At 35.1% G+C, this 19,561-nt stretch overlaps 2 protein-coding genes and 1 non-coding gene across 3 annotated transcripts; all 3 read right to left on the bottom strand.

Moving 5' to 3' along the window:
• Window positions 1–1,057: 1,057 nt before the first annotated feature.
• RPS20 (ribosomal protein S20) lies at window positions 1,058–3,524 on the bottom strand. The gene is made up of 4 exons (XM_014071131.2): window positions 3,370–3,524; window positions 1,807–1,906; window positions 1,388–1,461; window positions 1,058–1,285 (listed from the first exon to the last, which is right to left on the bottom strand). Exons 1-4 carry the CDS (start codon window positions 3,370–3,372, stop codon window positions 1,103–1,105), a joined length of 360 nt encoding a protein of 119 aa, XP_013926606.1. The 5' UTR covers window positions 3,373–3,524; the 3' UTR covers window positions 1,058–1,102.
• Window positions 1,527–1,591, bottom strand: LOC148049194 (small nucleolar RNA U54). Its single transcript, XR_015695720.1, has one exon. It is a non-coding gene; the product is annotated as a small nucleolar RNA U54 (small nucleolar RNA).
• A 5,342-nt stretch (window positions 3,525–8,866) lies between the features above and the next one.
• On the bottom strand, window positions 8,867–9,907 carry MOS (MOS proto-oncogene, serine/threonine kinase). The gene has a single exon (XM_014071126.2). The coding sequence runs from the start codon at window positions 9,905–9,907 to the stop codon at window positions 8,867–8,869; it is 1,041 nt and encodes a 346-aa protein (XP_013926601.2).
• Between the last annotated feature and the right edge of the window lie 9,654 nt (window positions 9,908–19,561).

Below are 19,561 nucleotides of genomic sequence, written 5' to 3'. Positions count from 1 at the left end.
ATTTTTATTTGTAATGAACCTGCTTATGAAGATTTATGCAGTACTGACTTGTCTATTATTTGAAGGGAAACATCACTTTCTGTTCAAATACATTCTTTGCAAGGTATAATAAATGACTCTATTATTTAACTCCAAATCATTTGCAGCTACTCTTCAACTTACAATTGAGTCCAAAATTTGCTGCTGAGCAAGAAAGTTAAGTGAGCTTTCCCCATTTTATGACCTTTTTGCTCCATTTTAGGACATTGCAATTGTGATACATGCCAGTTGCTAAATGCCCAAATTTTGATCATGTAATCATAGGGATGCTGCAACGGGTGAAAAAATCACAAGTCACTTTTTCAGTCTGTTGTAATTTTCAGCTGTTATTAGTTGTAAGTCAAAAAATGCCTGACTTAAAAGTGGAAAAAGTGACTTTATGACTTTTTCACACAACTGTTGCAACATCCATGATCAAGAGCCGAGGTGGCGCAGTGGTTAAATGCAGCACTGCAGGTTACTTCAGCTGACTGCAGTTCGGCTGTTCAAATCTCACCGGCTCAGGGTTGACTCAGCCTTCCATCCTTCCAAGGTGGGTAAAATGAGGACCTGGATTGTTGCGGGCAATATGCTGACTCTCTAAACCGCTTAGAGAGGGCTGAAAGCCCTATGAAGCAGTATGTAAGTTTAACTGCTATTGCTATTGCTAAAGTACATACTGAACTTGTACTCTGGAGACTTCAGAAAAAATGCTCAAACAGCTGGACTCTCAGGATAGTTTAAAAATGAAAAATGGGTTTAGATTACAATGCACAACTAATCTAGTGCCCTTTTTAGAATTAAAACTGTCCATCATAGAAATTATTTCAGGACTGAAGAATTAAACACACAAGAATCAGATTATGGAGAGGCACTATTTTTTTTTATCCTTGTGTGTGTTATATTTAGTCTATTCAATTACACAAATCATTACAAATTTATAAGCAAGAGAATTCTGTATTGAATCTTGATCACCACGTTCCTTTCTTAAAACTTGTAGACTTCTCAAATCTTCATGATAGTCACTACCACAACCAGCAATGATAAAAACTTAACAGCTTTTATTGATACATGTAACAATCAGTTAAGCATCGGCAATAGTAACTTCAACTTCCACCCCAGGCTCAATGCTAATAGAAGTTATCTGTTTGACAATCTCTGAAGGACTGTGTAAATCAATGAGGCGCTTATGTATGCGCATTTGGAAACGATCCCAAGTTTTGGAACCTTCACCACATGGTGTTTTTCTCGTAGTGATTCGCAGGGTCTAAAATGTAAGCAAAAAGATGTATTCAATAACCAAACTATTTCTAATACAATTTAATATTTGATATATAAGACAATAATAAACTTTCCACAAATTAGATACCTTAGTAGGCATGCGAACAGGCCCTTTCACTTTTAGATTTTTTTCTTTAGCACCTCTGATGAGATCTGCACAAACTGAAAAAAAAAAGCAAGAATTTTAACTAAACATTACATACAGATGATTTTAGCATTGTTTGGGATGTTGGCTCAGAATAGCGTATAAATTTATCATAGTAATTCAATTAAGCCTTTGTCCTCATTGCCAACTATATAGTAATACTAATATAACCAATGTACATCATTTTATTTCTATATCAATAAAAATAGCACATTTATGCTGCTTTATATAGGATTCAATAATACAAAATATATGAATCAATAAAAAATATTCTGATACCCCTATGTCTTTGTAAGAACACACAAGCTTGGATAATACCATGTAAACTAATATAAAAATGTGTGTTCTGTTTTGTGACATACCCTTTTCAAGAGACTTCACATTGCGACTTGTCAAAGTAATTCTGATACGATGGATTGCTACTTCTTGTTCCACAGGGGCCTTTCCAGTATCTTTAAATGCCTATAACAAACCGCCAAAATGAAAATTAGCAACTCAGCTATTAGCAACAGCAAACTACTTCTGGATCCCACCCCACCCCCCAAAAAATTGTGCAAGAAACTTCAATTCTTGGTTTGCTCACAGTTAGGAACTGTAGAATATGCAGATCTTATTACCAAAGAAAGCTAGAAAAAGCTTTCAAAGAGAGTAATATTTTATCAGCTTTCCGTGATTGGTTGAGAAGTGGTAATGCTGCTTCACACAATAAGAGAATTGACATCTTAATAAATATTTTCCTGTGCTCTTTTGATGTCTGCATAAAACTTTTTCCAGACTATTCAGCAGTCTGTGCATTCCTTGGAGAACAGGTTGCCCTAATTCACTGAAGGATGTTCAGTTTGCTTCTAGTAAGAGGAAATCATAACTGTGGGACTGTTTTAATCAGGCACAATCAAAATTATGCAATTTTAACTAATTAAGCAATGTGAACTATCATTGGCTGCATAATGCACTTAATTACTTTTTGAACTATAATTTTAGCCAGAATTATGAAGTGGATTGAAATCCATCTATTAACTTATAACAAGATTCTATATTCTCAAATACAAAAATAACCTTTAAACTTTTAAATTAAGGAGCAATAATCTGACAGCATTATAATGAAGTGATACGATTTTCCTCAGGTTCTAATTATCAGTCTTCATACTAAAGAAAAATTAGTTTTTCCCAGTCTTGGAAAACTTCCTGGTTTTCGTGTTGCAAATGTAGAAATACAGCATTACTTATTATATCTGAACAGGAGAGAGACATAGGAAATACCTAGCTCGGTAGAATTCTAGTTTTAGTACCATGTCCAATTCGGGGTACATTTTAAGTCTTCTGAGAAATCGGAACACATCCAGGAAACTTGAAATAACATCCAATGAAAAGAGGTTGAGATCTAGGTCTCCTTCGTACCCTGTCCTCCTTTCTCCGCTTAGTGATCCCCATACGATTAAGTATTTAGGTAGCCCATTCCCACGCATCTTACTGGACTAGAGGTCTTCAAACTTGGCAACTTTAAGACTTGTGGACTTCAACTCTATGTAAGGAAACTATGCTGGCAGGAGAATTCTGGGAATTGAAGTCCACAAGTCTTAAAGTTGCCAAGTTTGGGAACCCCTGCACTGGACCATCTGCAGGGACCTTTCCGACCTGCGCGGGACTTCAAGCCCAGTGTCGAAAAAGTTGGACCACAAAAGACACGCATGGAAAGCGAACACAAGACTTCGCCCTTTCCCCTCTCCAACGAACAGGCTCGTCTTGTTCCAGTTTTTATTGAGTCAGGAAGCGCCTTTGGGCAGCCAGAGAAAAAGGCGCGCGCCGCCAGACAGCACAACGCAGGGGCGCGCGGGCAGGCAGGCGGCCTAAGAGTCTTCGTGCCGCTCGTACATCCTCCCCCCTCCCCAACCCTCGGCGCGGGCCTCCCCACTTCCTCCTCTCACCATAGTTGCCGCGAAGCCTTCCTGACCGACTTAATCCCGGCCGAAGTGAGTACCAGAGGCCCGGGGAACAGCGGTGAGTCAGGAAACAAAAGAACGAGCCGCAGCACAGACAACCACCTAAAGGAAGCACTCGTTCAAGAGGCGGCCTTTATATAGTCTGAGGGAGAACCATTCCCCGCCTCTTGCCCTTTGTCCCGGAACTGATACCGTTACGCCCAGAAACGTAATGGGTAGTGGAAGATCTGCAGGCGTAGAGATCGCGGGCGCTCCTATTGGTGCCAGGAAATAGTGGAGTGGAGTGGAGTGGGCGTGGGTGTGGTTGGTCTCTCTGGAGAAGGTGGCGTTCTCCCCTGTTACTTTTTAGAATTACTTTGGAGGAGAGTAAAATGACCCCTATTGCGTCCAAATAGGCTATGTTTAATATTAGCCGTTAGGAACATAAGGAATTTGTCTTTGGTGCACATGCTCTCAGTGTACATTAGGAGACTAAAATACATTCATCAAGAATAAAAAGATACAACACTTAGTGACAGTCAAGGTTATGACTGTCAAGCTATCAACTCGTATTAGGAAACAAAAACAATAATTGAAAGATACAAGCAACATGGTTATAGTCATAAGTTGGTAGTCATAAATTGGAAGACATAGCTACTAGTAAGGAAAAGAGAAATAATAGTAATAGTCTTAGTAAATTATTTGACAGTGTTGTGAGAATTAGTTGTTAAGCAGAGTGGTGGCATTCTGGAAAAAACTTCTTGGGTCTAGTTGTTCTGGTGTGCAGTGCCCTATAGCGTTGTTTTGCGGACAGAAATTGAAACAATTTTTTGTCCAGGATGTGAGGGGTCTGCCTGTGTAGATATTTTCACAGCCCTCTTTTTGAGTATACAGGTCCTCAATGGAAGGCAGGTTGGTAGCAATTGTTTTTTTCTGCAATTCTAATCTGTTGAAGTCTGTGTTTGTCTTGTTTGTTTGCAGAACCAAACCAGACAGTTATGGAGGTGCAGATGACAGACTCAGTAATTCCTCTGTAGAATTGAATCAGCAGCTCTTTGGGCAGTTTGAGCTTTCTGAGTTGATGCAGAAAGAACATTCTTCATTGTGCTTTTTTATGATGTTTTTGATGTTAGGTGTCCATTTTAAGTCTTGAGATATGATAGAATCTAGAAACTTGAAGGACTCTACTGTTGATACTGTGTTATCTAGTATTGTAAGTGGTGGTAGTAAAGCAGATTTTCTTCTGAATCCACCTTGATGAATACATTTTATTCTCCTTATGTACACTGAAAGCATATACACCAAAGACAAATTCTTTATGTGTCCAATCACAGTTTGCCAATAAAGAATTCTATTCTATTCGAGTAATTGTGTCAAGTACCTCAGTGTTTCTCAATCTCAATCAAGTTTAAAGATGTGTGGACTTCAACCCACAAGACTTCAATCCTGGAAGTTGGAGTCCATTCATCTTAAACTTGACTGATGTTAAGAAACACCGATTAGACGTTACACAGACACACCAGAAATACACTTAGGCTAAGAAGGGTTTTTTAACTCTTAAAATCAAGCAGGTAAGGAATTTGGTGTTTTGTTGGTTTATTATTACAAAGGAGCTGGGTAGACATCTCTCTAAATAACTGGTTATTTTTATTCTATGTAATTCAAATAATTGAATTCAGCCTTATTACACTTGGTTTAAATTACTACATTACTAAATTAGTAAAAGTCTCAGCAATCCTAGTTGGTGGGAGACATGCTGCCTGGAAATTTTGTGAAATATACTGGTAGTCCAAGCAGTTTCGAATGCATTGTATTGGAAAAGTTGCATTTAAATTTTAACAATGCTAAAATATCAGTATATTACTATTACTATTAAGTAATATTTATATTAAGTGTTTCAGATTCTTCAAGGACAGTTACAGTTACAAAATAATTTTAAATTTAATTAGAGTGATACCTTGGTATTCATCATTATTTAGTTCCAGGAGGTGCGATGAGTACCAAAACTGGTAACTATCAACAATTTTTTTCCATAAGGAATAGTATAGTTTAGGTATAGTATAGGTTCTAGCTTGTGCATTAAATACCAAATAAACAATGAGTACTGGGACAAAAATTTTGCATAAAAAAAATTGAGTATGAAATTTGTTGAGTACCACTTTATCTAAAAATTATTTCATAAGTTGAATCAGATCTGCAATTATTTTATATTTGATTTTTATTCACTTTACCAATTGAAAAACAGTATATTTTCATTAACTTTTATAAATCTATGGTGATGACATAATGGCTCCATAACAAAAACAAAATCTTACAATTCTTTTGGATATTAACAATTTCTCCTTAAATGTATAGTTAGCTTCAACTTTGTCAAAGGCTTCTCAATTTCAGTTGATGGAAAACTTTTGTTTTCATAATGTCATAGGTAATACTGAAGCAAAATTGATAACCAACAGTTCAACATTGTAAACTTAAATTTGTCGGAAATGGATTGCTCCAATAAACCACTAGATGGCTAATGACAACAAAAAAGAGATATACAATCTCTGAACTAAATCACTATTTTTGCAAGCAATTTTGTCATATAATTTGGTGGCCTAGTGATGAAGATGCTTGCCTCCTACTTGCAAGGTTGAGAGTAGGTAGCAGCAAATATTTCTTTCCTAGGGTTCAAAGAAAAAAAAATGTGAATTCCATGTTAACTATAATACAACCATGTGAACTATAAGAAATTGAACATTTGACTTTAAGCACAGCATGTGAGAAAGTACAATAGTGCTATCTCAGTGTAGAAGTGAAATGACAGGACAGGGAGAAACAGAGTAGAATACTTGTTCAAGGAATAATATACACAAAAAGTCTATAACCCAAAATAGAAACAGATTGCTTTTGCAAGACAACATTAAAAAAAGGTTTGGTGTTTCAACAACCTTAGGCAAACTAGCAAGAAATTAATATTATTTACCTAAATGAAAACAGGTTGTAAAATATCATAGGAATATAGGAGAACATGATGTTTTCCTAGCCTGTACAATGACATTTTCCAAAAGGTGGCAATGGCAAATCAGTTCCACAGTGTTGCCAAGAAAATTTTATGGATGTGTCTGTGAAATCAACAAAAGTTGACCTAGGTTTAAAGACTTACCTTATAATACAGTGTATGCTTAGCAACTAAATTTACTGAAGTAACATGAAATATAGCTGAATGTCTTTTCTTTTCAGTTTCTGAGCTGAGGTGGAAGAATTCTATTGTAGAGTTTAAATAAGAGCAAAGATGCAGTGGAAATAATAGAAAATTAGTGAAATGATGAGAAACACTGAGTTGTGGATAAACTGTAATAAAATGGGGATTTAATTGTGAACTATGTCATCAAGAGCATAGTATGGTATTAAAATGTTCATGTAGTGTTCTATTAGAGAACATAGAAGCTTTTGGAGACATAACATCTAGTCATTCCATTTAGGTGTGGAAATAATTATAAAGAGAGTGTAAGGAAGATTATCTTGATAATCTATACAGAATACATTGCCTAAGTCAAAATAACACGTGGAAGCTGCTCAGGCAGCTGCTCTCTCATTGAAGAATGAAGATGAAGAGGAACAGCATAGTCAAACTTCCAATATTTTTTTTAATAGTCATTTTCTAACCTTCCTATGGAATTTCCTGGCCTGATCTACCTACCTGGATAACAATCAGATACAGCAATATTTTTCTTTGTGCTATTTATGTATTTATTTACAGATGCAAGTAGATGTCATCTAAGGGATAATCACACTATAAGGTGGGAAAAAATCAGTTAAGGTCTTCTTTCAGTACTCAAAAACCTGTATTTTCATGTATTTATAGAACATCCTGCATAGCAAGTTATCCAATATTTTATTTTTCTAAAATTAATCATAGGACAATTTTACATATGGAAGGGGAGTAGTACTTTTTTCAGTAGATACTGAAGTGGAAAATTGTCAGCAAAAATTCAGGAGTGTCAGCTGTTCCCTGATTTTAAACCACTATTTAGTGATTAAACTGTAGCAGCTATTTAAAATCTCTTAAATACAGATTTCATAAAGCCATACTATTGTAAAGACTGTTCTTAATGTAACAACTGAAATTGTAACTATTCAATTCTCTCAATTTTGTAAAAACACAATCTATAACATTAGATGTTGACGTACTATAGCAGTGATGGTGAACCTTTTCGGCACTTAGTGCCCAAATCAGAATGTGCATGCATGTGCGTGTGCCAGAATGTCGCAAACCCAAAGACCAACTGCCCAGCATGTGCGTACCTGCTTTTTGGTCATTTTTCGGACTATTTTCAGGGTGTCTTTTTGGGCTGTTTTCAGGCCAAAAATGGCCTGGAAAACAGCCTGAAAATGGCCCGAAAACAGCCTGAAAATGGCCCAAAAAACACCAGCGAAGACCAGCTAGCCAGTGCCCATGTGGACTGGAAACCAGCGGAACAGCTGGCGATAGAGCACGTGCCCACAGATAGGCTCTGCTTGCCACTGGCACCACAGCTTTGTATACGGTAGATATGCATCACAAACCAAACTCTCCTGTTTTATTTTTAACATTTTTACAAAATAATACAGACTCTCAGTATAAATTTATTTTTTTTATTAAAAGTAGTTTCTACTAATTTCAGTGAATACTGAACAAGTATACATAGGATTAGATTAGAATTTGTTCTTTGAAATAAGCTACAATAAGTATGCTGCCTTTTAAGTATCTTTAGAATTGCAGATTTTCTTTTCAAATGAACAAAACCTTTTGTAACTTTTGTACGCTTGACAAATATTTTTTAGAAACTTTACAATTTATTTTGGCAGAAAGCATAGGAAGTAACTTCTTTTAAAAGATCAGTAAAATAATATACACTTGATTAATTAATGAGACCAATAATTTAACTATAATAACAAATGTTTGCATTTATTATATGGAAGATGGCATCGAAGGAAGAGAAATAATATAGGTGAACTAGGAATTTCTACAATAGCTTCCTTCTCAATTTACATGGTAGAAATGAATGAACACCTGAAGTTATTTTCTTATTGAAAAAAGTGTTTCAGAAAATATATACAAAAACTCTAGTTAAATATCTTTCTTATTTATGCTTTTCAATTCATACACTACCATGTTTAAAGTTACATATATATTCTTTACATAATTTGAATTGCAGTAATTCAAAAATAGTCAACATTTTATTGGTATTAATGTTTAATGGGCAGAGAGAATAGCACATCATAATTTGTCCAAAGGTTCACAGCACAAATTTTTGGATTCTTTGTTTTATTGTGGTGTTAAGAGATGAATGCATCTTTCAAAAATAAATAAATAATTGAGAAACTGAATACTGTGAATCCTAACAAGCAGAAAAAACTTGTCACTCTTTTAAATAACTTCATGTCTAGAATATATATATATTTCTTGAAAGCATCAAAGTTAAGATCAATAACATACACTTTAGCTAGGACAAGTAGCAAAAAATAAGACAAAATCTGTTTACACTACTACAGGCAAGCAATGAAGATCGTGAAGGAGACATTCTGCACTAGGACGCTCGGCTACATCAGCTCTCCAACAGCTTTCAATTACTGTCTCAAGTTGTTGGCCAATGGCTGAACCTTTAAACACAGCTGCATTTAGAGAGGGGCGCAGATTACATGCTACCACAGAGTAAAGTATATACTGGCGTTCACCCAGATAAGGCTCTTGCTGGGTTACCATTTGCCACAGAGTAATAGCAAAAGAATAGATATCTGCCTTGGGTGTGATTTTCTCACCTTTAAGAAGTTCAGGAGCACGATGTGTGTATGTTCCCCCTTGATGACAAAGATGTAGTCCTGAAGATTCACTATCTTCTAGCTTTTGGGAGCATCCAAAGTCTCCAATCTTACAAATATTATGTTCTGTTATGAATATGTTAGCAGGTTTTAAATCCAGATGCACAATTAACTGAGAATGGAGAAATATTAACCCTGCCACAATATCACAGGAGTAAATGACAGCCTGAGCTGTACTCAAAAACCCATGGTCACATTTAAGGCCATCGTTATTTCCTGTTAAATAATCAGTCCCATAGATAACATGATGTAGAGTGCAATTACCTGCATATTCCATAATTATGGTACCCAAACTATCCTGACTAGTAGGGGTACATGTGCTAGCAGCTACTATGTGTACCACATTGATATGGTCAAGACGTGCTACATTTAGTTCTGCCCAGAAGCTTTGCCGTGATGCCAAATGGTTCTTACTGCATCTCTTCACTTGTTTTACAGCCACTGTAGCTCCATGGTAAGTTGCCTTGTAAACAGAACCAAACCCACCAGAGCCCAGGAGATGCAGAAGACATAACTGATCCCAGTCAATTGAACACCAAGCTAAGTGGGGGGGTAGCCGACGAATCCTAGATGTGCTTCCCACCCCAAAGAACTTTTCTCCTTTGGCAGGACAGACCAAAGGGCTACTGCAGGGACGTGCATTCACAGATGGAGAGAATTCCAGATGGAGAAGACGATTAAGAGGAAGAGGGGATGGCATTATTATCTAAGGAAAAAATTAGGCAAAACTAGATTAACAAAGAGGGAAAATGTTTATAAAATAGAAAGTAAATGCAAATTCAATACTCTTCTGTTCTTTTGTACTATATACTTTTATAGTACAATATAGTATACCAAGTTACTATATTTTCCATAAAAGCTATTATCAGATATAAACGCCAATCAGTTTCAGATTATAGGTAAATTAAAGGTTTCCCTGCCTGGTTATGTCAGACTCCAGGGCGGACTTTGGTCATTTTTGTTTCTTCTTCAAGAAAGCCAGTGTTGTCCAAAGAGATTTTCCATGGACATGTGACCAGCCAAAGGTATACGGAAGGTCTTCCCACCAAAGTGGTACCTATTAATCTACTTGCATTTGCATGCTTTTCAACCACTAGGTGGACAGGAGCTGGGGCAGGAATGGGAGCTCACTCCATTACATAGTGCTCAACATAATTCTCTGTCAGAATTTTCCTTATTTTAAACTGTATAGCAGGTAAACATCTGCAGGTATTTCATGCTTGTGAAAAAGAAATCAACTTTTTGCATTCTTGAGCAGCAGTTAAAAGCAAAAAGTCTCCTGGAAGTAATAATTTTATGGAGTTACATAACTAATTAACGAAGTATTAGCTGCAATTTTACAAAACAGATTGTTTATATACTATAATTCTGGGAATTTTAGGTATGTTTTTTAAACAAGTACTAAGGGTGAAATTAATAAAAGGAATTTTGACTTGTTACAATCACTTCATTAACAACTCCCTTTTATAAACCAAAGTGGTAACCGCTGGCACTAATAACAGTTTTCTTTCAGAGGTAAATTACTTCAGCGGGAATCTTGCTGAGATCAGAACAGCAGAGATCAAAGGGTTACTTCTTTCCTTGATTGGCCTTTCAATAGCTGCTGAATTGTAAATTACTGTACTGAGCCTCAGAAGGGCAATTTTAAGAATCAATAGTAGTCACTGACTGATATAATACATGTTTTACAAGTAAAATTGTAAAATCCAGGTAAGAACACATGAGGATGCATAAAAATATATGCTGTTAGTAGGAGTCATAAAAAAGAGAAGCTCAAATGTGTAATTGGTTATAAAAACTCCCATAACTTGATAGTGTTTTTAACTGTTTAAAATAATATAGAACAAATTATTAAACTTTAAAATTTGAAATACTAGAATGTTTAAGACCTACTTATTTTAAGCTATTTTATCAAATTCTTTATTCAGGTGACAAATAGGTGCTAAATAGGTAGTTCTGTGATATAACAAAAAAAAATCCCATTAAAAAAAATCTTAGCTACATTTAATCCCTTAAGGGATTTTCATATTCAGTATGCTGTAGAATTCTGCTACTTGCCTTGTAGTGTTTGGATCCTTATCTCCAAGTAGATACTTATATAAGTTCAAATTTCAATAAGTATGCTATCTATTCAGCAACAATAATTTCTGATAGTCCATCTCTTCATGGGGACAATCTTTTGTTATAAAGGATCTTCTTATGTCAGCCCTCAAGGATTGTTGATGGGTGGCTATCAAAATAAACAAGAGTGAAAACTCTATGATACAATGGGAGAATACCAGTAGGTTATTTGAAAAACTTACTTCTGCAGTAAACTAAATAGCTATTACTTCAAAGAAATTATGTTTTGGTCTTCTTAACCTGGGTTGGATAGAGTCAAATACAGATAACTTGACTTCCTAACCCTAATTATATTCCATAAGGGGATTGGCCATGAAATGTTCAATGGTAGTTTGAATAGGTTATGTTTAACAGCATATCAAATTGAATCCTTTGTTCCAACAAGTCTGTAACCAATTTCCTTTCCTTAAAAGAGCTACTTAGTTAATATAGAATTATATTAATCCTTTTTTCTTTCCTTTGTACAATAGTTATACTTCATAGTAATAATAAAATAATTATACTTTCCTAGTTTCTGGTTGTAGATTAGTTTACTATTGATTCCAGTAGAGAATCTGTGGCTTTTATGTTATTTTGCATTCATTGAATTTAAACCAATGTTCGGTGTCTTGCAAAAACAAAGAAGAAAAAAATGCTATTAGTTTCGTAGTGGAATCGCTAGTGGTTATGTGATGCTATGTAACTTTTTCAATGTATAATTAAAAATAACAATAGAGGGAATAAAGGTTCTACAAAAACCAAACATGTTTAATTCTCCATCTCAGGAGAATTTCAATATCTTTTAAAAACAAACATACATTTTTCCTTGAAGAATTTCCCCCTCCCCTGTCTCCTTCCAATGCTTCAATAGGGCATAATGGATATGCACCGAACACTTTATTACCTGTTTCTATTTCTTCAGAATGTACATAGTCTTCCATGTATAGAAAAAGGCAGAAGGTATGATGCTATTCCTAACTAAAGAATTCTTTCCTTTTGCTCAATTGTGCTCATGCAATTCACAGATTTCCAGGTGTTCATGATGATAAACATTTTGCAGTTATCTTAGGAAGCTGATGATGATATGATGTTCATGATGATAAACATTTTGCAGTTATCTTAGGAAGCTGATTTTGGATTGTAATTCTGCATTTTCCAGCTTTTATATATGTTCATTTTGGCTTGATCAGCTATTCTTTACATAGACCAATGTTGGGTAATTTATTTTCTACAAGCCAATGGAGAAGCATTGTCATCCATTAAAGTGAGAGGTTCTAGTTTCACTGAGAGAAACAAAACTTTTAACCATAACGCAGAACTTCCCTCCAAGCCCCATGTTCAGTTTTGGGCATACCTATTTCAAATCTGACACCTTCATTAGAGATTAATGCAGCAAGTATTGACTTTAAAAAATTAGTTTATAGAACCTCATTGGGAGGTTTAACAAATAGTCAACCTGTGTCACATACAAGATCTTGCCCTGTTCAAGAGTTTGACCTTAGACACTTTAATACCTGCAGGAGTAAACTCTTCTGATACAGAAGAATCTTCTGATGTAGTTTATGTACATAAGAATGGGCTTTCCAGGATTGAGAGTTATGGACTATTGTCCTAAGGTATTTGATGACAGTGCTCCCTCTCATAACCACTCTAACATGAATTAAGGTTTAATTTATGAAGATCACAAAAATAGGTAATTAAATTTCAATGCTCTTCTGTACAAGCAGAGATCCAAACATTTGCAGGATCATTGACTAAACCTGAAGGTTTATTCCCAAGATTTTAAAAGGATCTATTGGGTCTTTGGAGTTGAGCCAATTAATGGGACACCATTAACACTAAAAGTCAACTAAGGATTTGGAGGTTGACTATGTTGCTAATGATTCTCAAAATGAGCAGACCAAAATGAGAAGGGAAAAAGCCCAGTTATGTCCATAACAGTTAGCTTTCTGACTTTATATTTGGGTGTAGAGATTGGGTGTATTGTAGGTAATGAACTGAATCTTTCTTAGGCAAAATAAACTTAGAAGCCATGTCTGCATTAGACATAGTTGATCTGTCTTTGGAGGATCATTGTTGTGTGTTTGAAAGTGCTCTACAACATATTTGGCTGATCCAGTCTCGGGTAAAGGGAATCTATCAATAGATATTTGAGTCATTTAAATGATATCAAATATTATCAAATATTCTTAAATCTTACCTTTGAATTTCCTGCAAAAATTCAGCCCTTGGAGCTTTAGCGCTTCTACTGTGGAATGTATGATTCAGATTTGCTTAACTTTAAGTCAGCTACTTCAAATTGGCTTCAAAAACAAGTCAAATCAATGTTTATTATAAAGGACTGTAAGCTTTTGCAGAATTGGTTCCTCTTTCTGATTATATTTGTCACCTGAAGCCTTGTTGTTTTTAATTATCAGTGGTCTGGTTGAAGAAATTACTCTGATAGATCATCAAAGCCAAGGAATTACCTATATAGAGAAGCTTACTTGGCCTTTGTAAACTCTGAACTAAAGAAATAACTTTTGTGCCATATATTTAGAGTTCTTATGCTGCCTTATACTTATACTTTAATAGCTACTCTTTTTCTAAAGCTTTTGAGGCTGCAATAGGTTATGATGCTGAAGTAGAAACTTAGAAATAGTAAATTCTAGTCCTCTTGTAGGAATGGAAGCTACAAGTAGTAGTGGATGTATATCATACATACAAATAGTAGTAATGAATAGCTACAAGTTGTTGTACTAAGTTTCTGAACTGGAGATAGAATTGGGTTGCAAGGTGTTTTCTGAATCTTATATTAACTAATCTGTCATTTAAATTTTATTGAACCTTTAGAATTAATATTACATTATGATGAAAAGCAATGATGACTTCAAACAACAGGGACGGCTTTTTAAAGAACTGCCATTTCCTATTATAATATGATTACAAATGTTAAGTAGAAAAGTACCAAATTAAATTCTACTCACATAAAGTGGCAAGTTGCTGAATTTAGAATTGGATAATGATCACAAATATCTGACCTGAAAATTTTACTTTAGAATTCTGGTACTGCCTTCCTGCTGTGATTTAAGGTTAACAAAATGTTTAATACAGTTTGTCTACACAAGAGGGCAATCTTATCTTTTATTTGGTATGAATGTAGCTAAAGAACAATTTTGAACAATACATTTAAAATAATTTCCTTAAATTGCTAGGAAAGAATCACATTAGATTTTTATCTTATAAATGGAAACAAAAATCCAATTATTACTTGTTTACCGACTTCACTCAACATTTCTATTTTCTCTATTATGTTCAATAGACTAAAGGCTGAGAATATAGGAGTTCATGCTGGGATAAGGAAATATTCCATATACTGAGATATGGATTGAAAGACTTAACTCAGTCATTCATACCATGGGAATGTTCTTGAAGTGTCCGGAAGCTTCAGCTGATGTCCAATTCAGCAGTAGGGGCCATTATATGTGACCAAGGCACATGTATGCATATCTTACCGTTCAGTTCCATAAGCTGCATTAGTTGCCAGTTTGATTCTGGATATAATTTAAGGCACTAGTTATAACCTTCAAGACCCTATATGGCAAGGAGTCAGGTTATTTGAAAGAAGTTCTCTCCCCAATTACATCTACTCATCCCATCAGGTCTGGCAGAAGAGGAATGTTATGGTTCAAGGAGCCGTTTGATGAGACCCAGGAAGAGATGCTTTTCTGGCCTGGCACCCACCTTCTGGAACATCATCCCTATCCAAGGTAAGATTGGACCAAACCCTGTTGGACTTCTGAAAGTTCCTCAAATTTTGGGTTTTGCCATCAGCTTGGGGGGGTGGGTCCATAGAAGTGCAGAGTCAATTAATTGGCTGGTGTAAGTGTAGACTGCACTCTTTCCTGTTTTTTGTTTTTGTTTTAATGTTGAATTATGTTGGTAGTTTCTATTTTTAATCATGTAGGCTCCCAGAGCCATATCATTAAGATGGGTGGCTAAATAAATTCTAAATAAATGTTATTTGTGAGGGAATCACAAATCTTATATCTTCTTCAAATTTCCAATGCAAAGTGAAGAGGAAAAACCTAACCTACGAATCACCAACTATTTTATTGTTCCCATATCAAAAAAGGATTAGCAGGTTATTATCAATGAAGTGTACTCTTATGAAACAACCATTTTGCTAGATTCACTCACCTCATATTTCCTGTTTCCAATGTTGATATGAAATGGTGTCAATTAAAAAAACTGAGTGGATCTGAATAACTTGTGATAGACTCTATGAAGTATAAAGCTTTAGGAAAGAATTCCTATTTGCAATATAATTCAGTTACACTTTCAGAACACAAGTAGAGTACAATTCTCTGGATCTTGAGCTTCAATACTATTTTTCACCATTGACTTTACATAAGTGTTTCCTAATCTTGGCTGTGTGAACTCCCAGTATTCCATAGCCAGCATGACCATTAAAAATTCTGGGAGACCTCCACATATCTGAAAATGGCCAATGTTGGGAAACATAGCTTTAGAGGATTTGGCTACTGGAAATTGTTCAACTCTTCAGCTTACTAGAATTGGTAATGTTGTGAGAAACCTGAATAAATTGAATCTTCCAATAGCAATAGCAATAGCAGTTAGACTTATATACCGCTTCATAGGGCTTTCAGCCCTCTCTAAGCGGTTTACAGAGTCAGCATATTGCCCCCAACAACAATCCGGGTCCTCATTTTACCCACCTCGGAAGGATGGAAGGCTGAGTCAACCCTGAGCCAGTGAGATTTGAACAGCCGAACTGCAGAACTGCAGTCAGCTGAAGTAGCCTGCAGTGCTGCATTTAACCACTGCGCCACCTCGGCTCTAGTCTAAACCTTGTATTTGCACAATGATTTATTCAGGTACTGTATAACAGGGCATTTGTTTCACTATTGAAATTTAGAGGAAAATAGATTCACATAGTAATTAACATAATACTTTCAAATTGCTAGCTTGACCACTAATATTAGAAATGGAAGCACTCATAGTATTATACAATATCTATGACCATGGATTTCACATATTTCAATTTCACAGAAATATGAGCTTGCTCTTCAATCTAATCCTTTAAAAATATTGGGACCATTCTTTCTATAATAAGATTGTACTTGTTATCTATGTAATTTGCAAATATCAAGGTTAGTCTATTTTTATTTGAATGGGTTTATACATAGTAGATTGTACAAAGTTTGTTTTAGGTGTATGTAGCATTTTGTGGGAAACAATTGATGGTTCCCTTCTCATATTCTTGTTTCCCATCTTTCAAAAGGAATACTTTTTAGTAGCCGACGTAGTGGCGATATTGTTTTAATTGGGATTTTTCACTGAAACATTTTCATTCAGGGCTGCACAGTTTAAGGGCTTAAGGCAGCACAAAGCAGCCAGTTTTCTTTCTGAACTCTCCTCCTCCTAAGCATGGATAAATCTTCCATTTTTTATGGAGGAAACACTAAAAGTCGAAGTCTTTCAGAAACATGATACACATTTCATTAAGATTCTCAAGATACAAAAACAAATAATCCTGGACTTATAAATCTGGAACACCTCACAATGTTGTCTTCAACAGTAACTGCATATTCTTTTATAAGGTTTTATTAAATTTTGTGTTTTGGAATCATGGGAGAAAAGTGAAAGCATTTTTAGGTGGGCAAACAACAGCAGAGCCAATTTGGTGTAGAGCAGTGGGTCTCAACCTTCCTAACACCGCGACCCTTTAATATAGTTCATGTTGTGGTGACCCCCAACCATAAAATTATTTTATGTTTTCTGTATTTTTTCGAAAATATGTGTTTTCCAATGATCTTAGGTGACCCCTGTGAAAGGGACGTTCGACCCCCAAAGAGGTCCTGACCCACAGGTTGAGAACCACTGGGGTAGAGGTTGAAACATCAAGCTAGGAACTCAGAGACTGTGAATTCCAGTTCCATCTTAGGTACAAGATGGTCATTTTCTCTCAGCCCTAGAAAGCAGCTGTGGCAAGACATTTCTTAAAAACGTTGCCAACAAAACTGCAGCAACTAGTCGAGGCAATCTCTAGGAATTAAAAACTGATTCAAAGACACCCCCCCAAACCCCGCCCCCAAAACAAAATCCAGGATAATCTTTAAGGTGTTCTAAGATACAGTGTAATTAGTGGCAAACTATACATTCCTCATTAGGAAAAACCTCTGGTGACTTTTTTTCTCTCTCATGCAGAAATTTCTAATGTGGGGTATGCATTTTATCCAGCAGTTCTCCTTATTCTCAGGTCAAATGATGCAGTGATGCTATTTATCATTCTTCTTTCAAACAGTAAAACTGACAGTTATCCACAAATTTAAAAAGTAACTCAAAGACATTAGTAGTTACCGCAACAATAGATAAACAACATACAGCAGTTTAAATACAGGCATATTTTGTACATAACTAAAACCATTTGTAGTTTTATTGATATTTTGTGGAGTTCACATACTTTTTTGTACAGCAAACATAACACTGTAGGCTGCAAGAAGCTGCAGTACTATTGTTTAATAGCAGCAAGTTATATTTTTATCAGGGTATGTGGACAATAAATAGTCTGTTTCTTTGGATATGAATGTCTAAAATGAATTTTTGCTGCAGCTTCATAATGTGATAGCTATTTTACAGAGCTTATACACAAAAATATATATGCAATCTTTTGTCTATATTTTATACAAATACAACAGTAGTTTGTGAATACATTGTAAAGTACATATACATGATAAGCAACACAAGTTTCCATATCACAAGATAGTAATTTTAAATGAAATACACAAATTCAGTCTGGAATGCTTTTTTCTATTTTGACTCAAAATCTGTATCACTGAAACTTTTTAGCACACAAGTTCAAACATTTCTATCTAAAAATATAGTTTCAGCAATCCAAGCTTGTTTCAGATGTCATCCTTTTCATGTTAATTCCCAGTCTGTCAATATTTAAGAGCTTTTATAAACAAGTATGTTCTTCACTTCACACCATATTTAAAAGCCCCATTCTGTTTAGTTTGGGTGATAGGTTTATTTGGGCATATATGTCCCAAGTTTTTACCTTTTGCAAGTGTATATGAAAAAATTGTGGTATACAAAATTCATTAATGACAAATTAAGTCACAGTATAAAAATATACATCTATAAATCTAGTATAGGCCTTTCTCTATGAATAAAAATACATCAGTCTAAATGAGACAGGGAGATCTGTAGCACCATGAGAGGAGTTGTATCCCAAGTTATATTAGCAGCATGATCCACTATATTTGTAGGAGTGTTTCTGAGAAGATAAAACATTCATTCTGGTTCAATTGTACCACTGATGAGGATATTGAAGAATCTTTTGCATGCAGTTAACAATAGTTCTATGTTAATTAGGTTAAATACTTATTGAAAGTCAAGGACTTCCAACACGTGGGCACCTTTATAAAGGTGAAGGGTATGTTAATCAACATGACTTACTTTAAATGATCTCTAATTTCAAATGGGTGGTTAACTTACTGTATACTGGTATGATGTTGATAGGCAGCTGTCATTCATTTACATTTAATGTAAATGTAGAGATCTTTGTACTTAGAGGCACATTATTTTAACCTGATCAACCAGTGTATGAGACAAATAATTAAGAGCTTCATTCTTTTCTTTATATTAATAGGCATAAGATCAACGTATGTTGAATTTTAACAACAGCATTGCATGGCAGGATATCACACTTTGAAATTCTGTTTATTAATATTCTGAAGATTTCTCTTCTATGAACAATGCATAGAATACATTTCACTAAATTTAAAAGGTATTCCAAATAAAATGTACAGGGCGACCTGTTAGTCAAAGCCCTATGCTTAATGTCATTCCCATTGAATTGTATGGGATTTCGTTAACAATTGTGGGCACATGACTGCAACCTCCAAGTTCTATGTATACACCTAAATATGGTTAACCACTCAATTATTGGACTGATATTAAATGGCAGTAAAAGACATGTTTAAACTTGTAAACCTAGGAGTCTACTATAAAACTCTTTAAAAAGACACTCTAGTTCTGTGCAATAGAGCAAATTGATAAAAAAGAATACTTTATGATGTACCTGTTAATAGTTACACTGTTTCCATATTGTACCCAAAGCATTTTACCAAAGGCCTGCATATGTCATCTAATGGCACTTGAAAAGTAATATTTTTTAAAAAAAGCAGAAAGCATAACCTGCAAGAAATTTTTATAAGATTTATATTTTTGTTTTGAAAGTGCTATA

Source organism: Thamnophis sirtalis, unplaced genomic scaffold, assembly GCF_051295495.1.
Source record: "Thamnophis sirtalis isolate CommonGarterSnake01/CBP01778 unplaced genomic scaffold, rThaSir2_p1.2 scaffold_2, whole genome shotgun sequence".
Classification (NCBI taxonomy): domain Eukaryota; kingdom Metazoa; phylum Chordata; class Lepidosauria; order Squamata; family Natricidae; genus Thamnophis; species Thamnophis sirtalis.
This window is presented reverse-complemented; position numbering and strand designations above follow the sequence as displayed.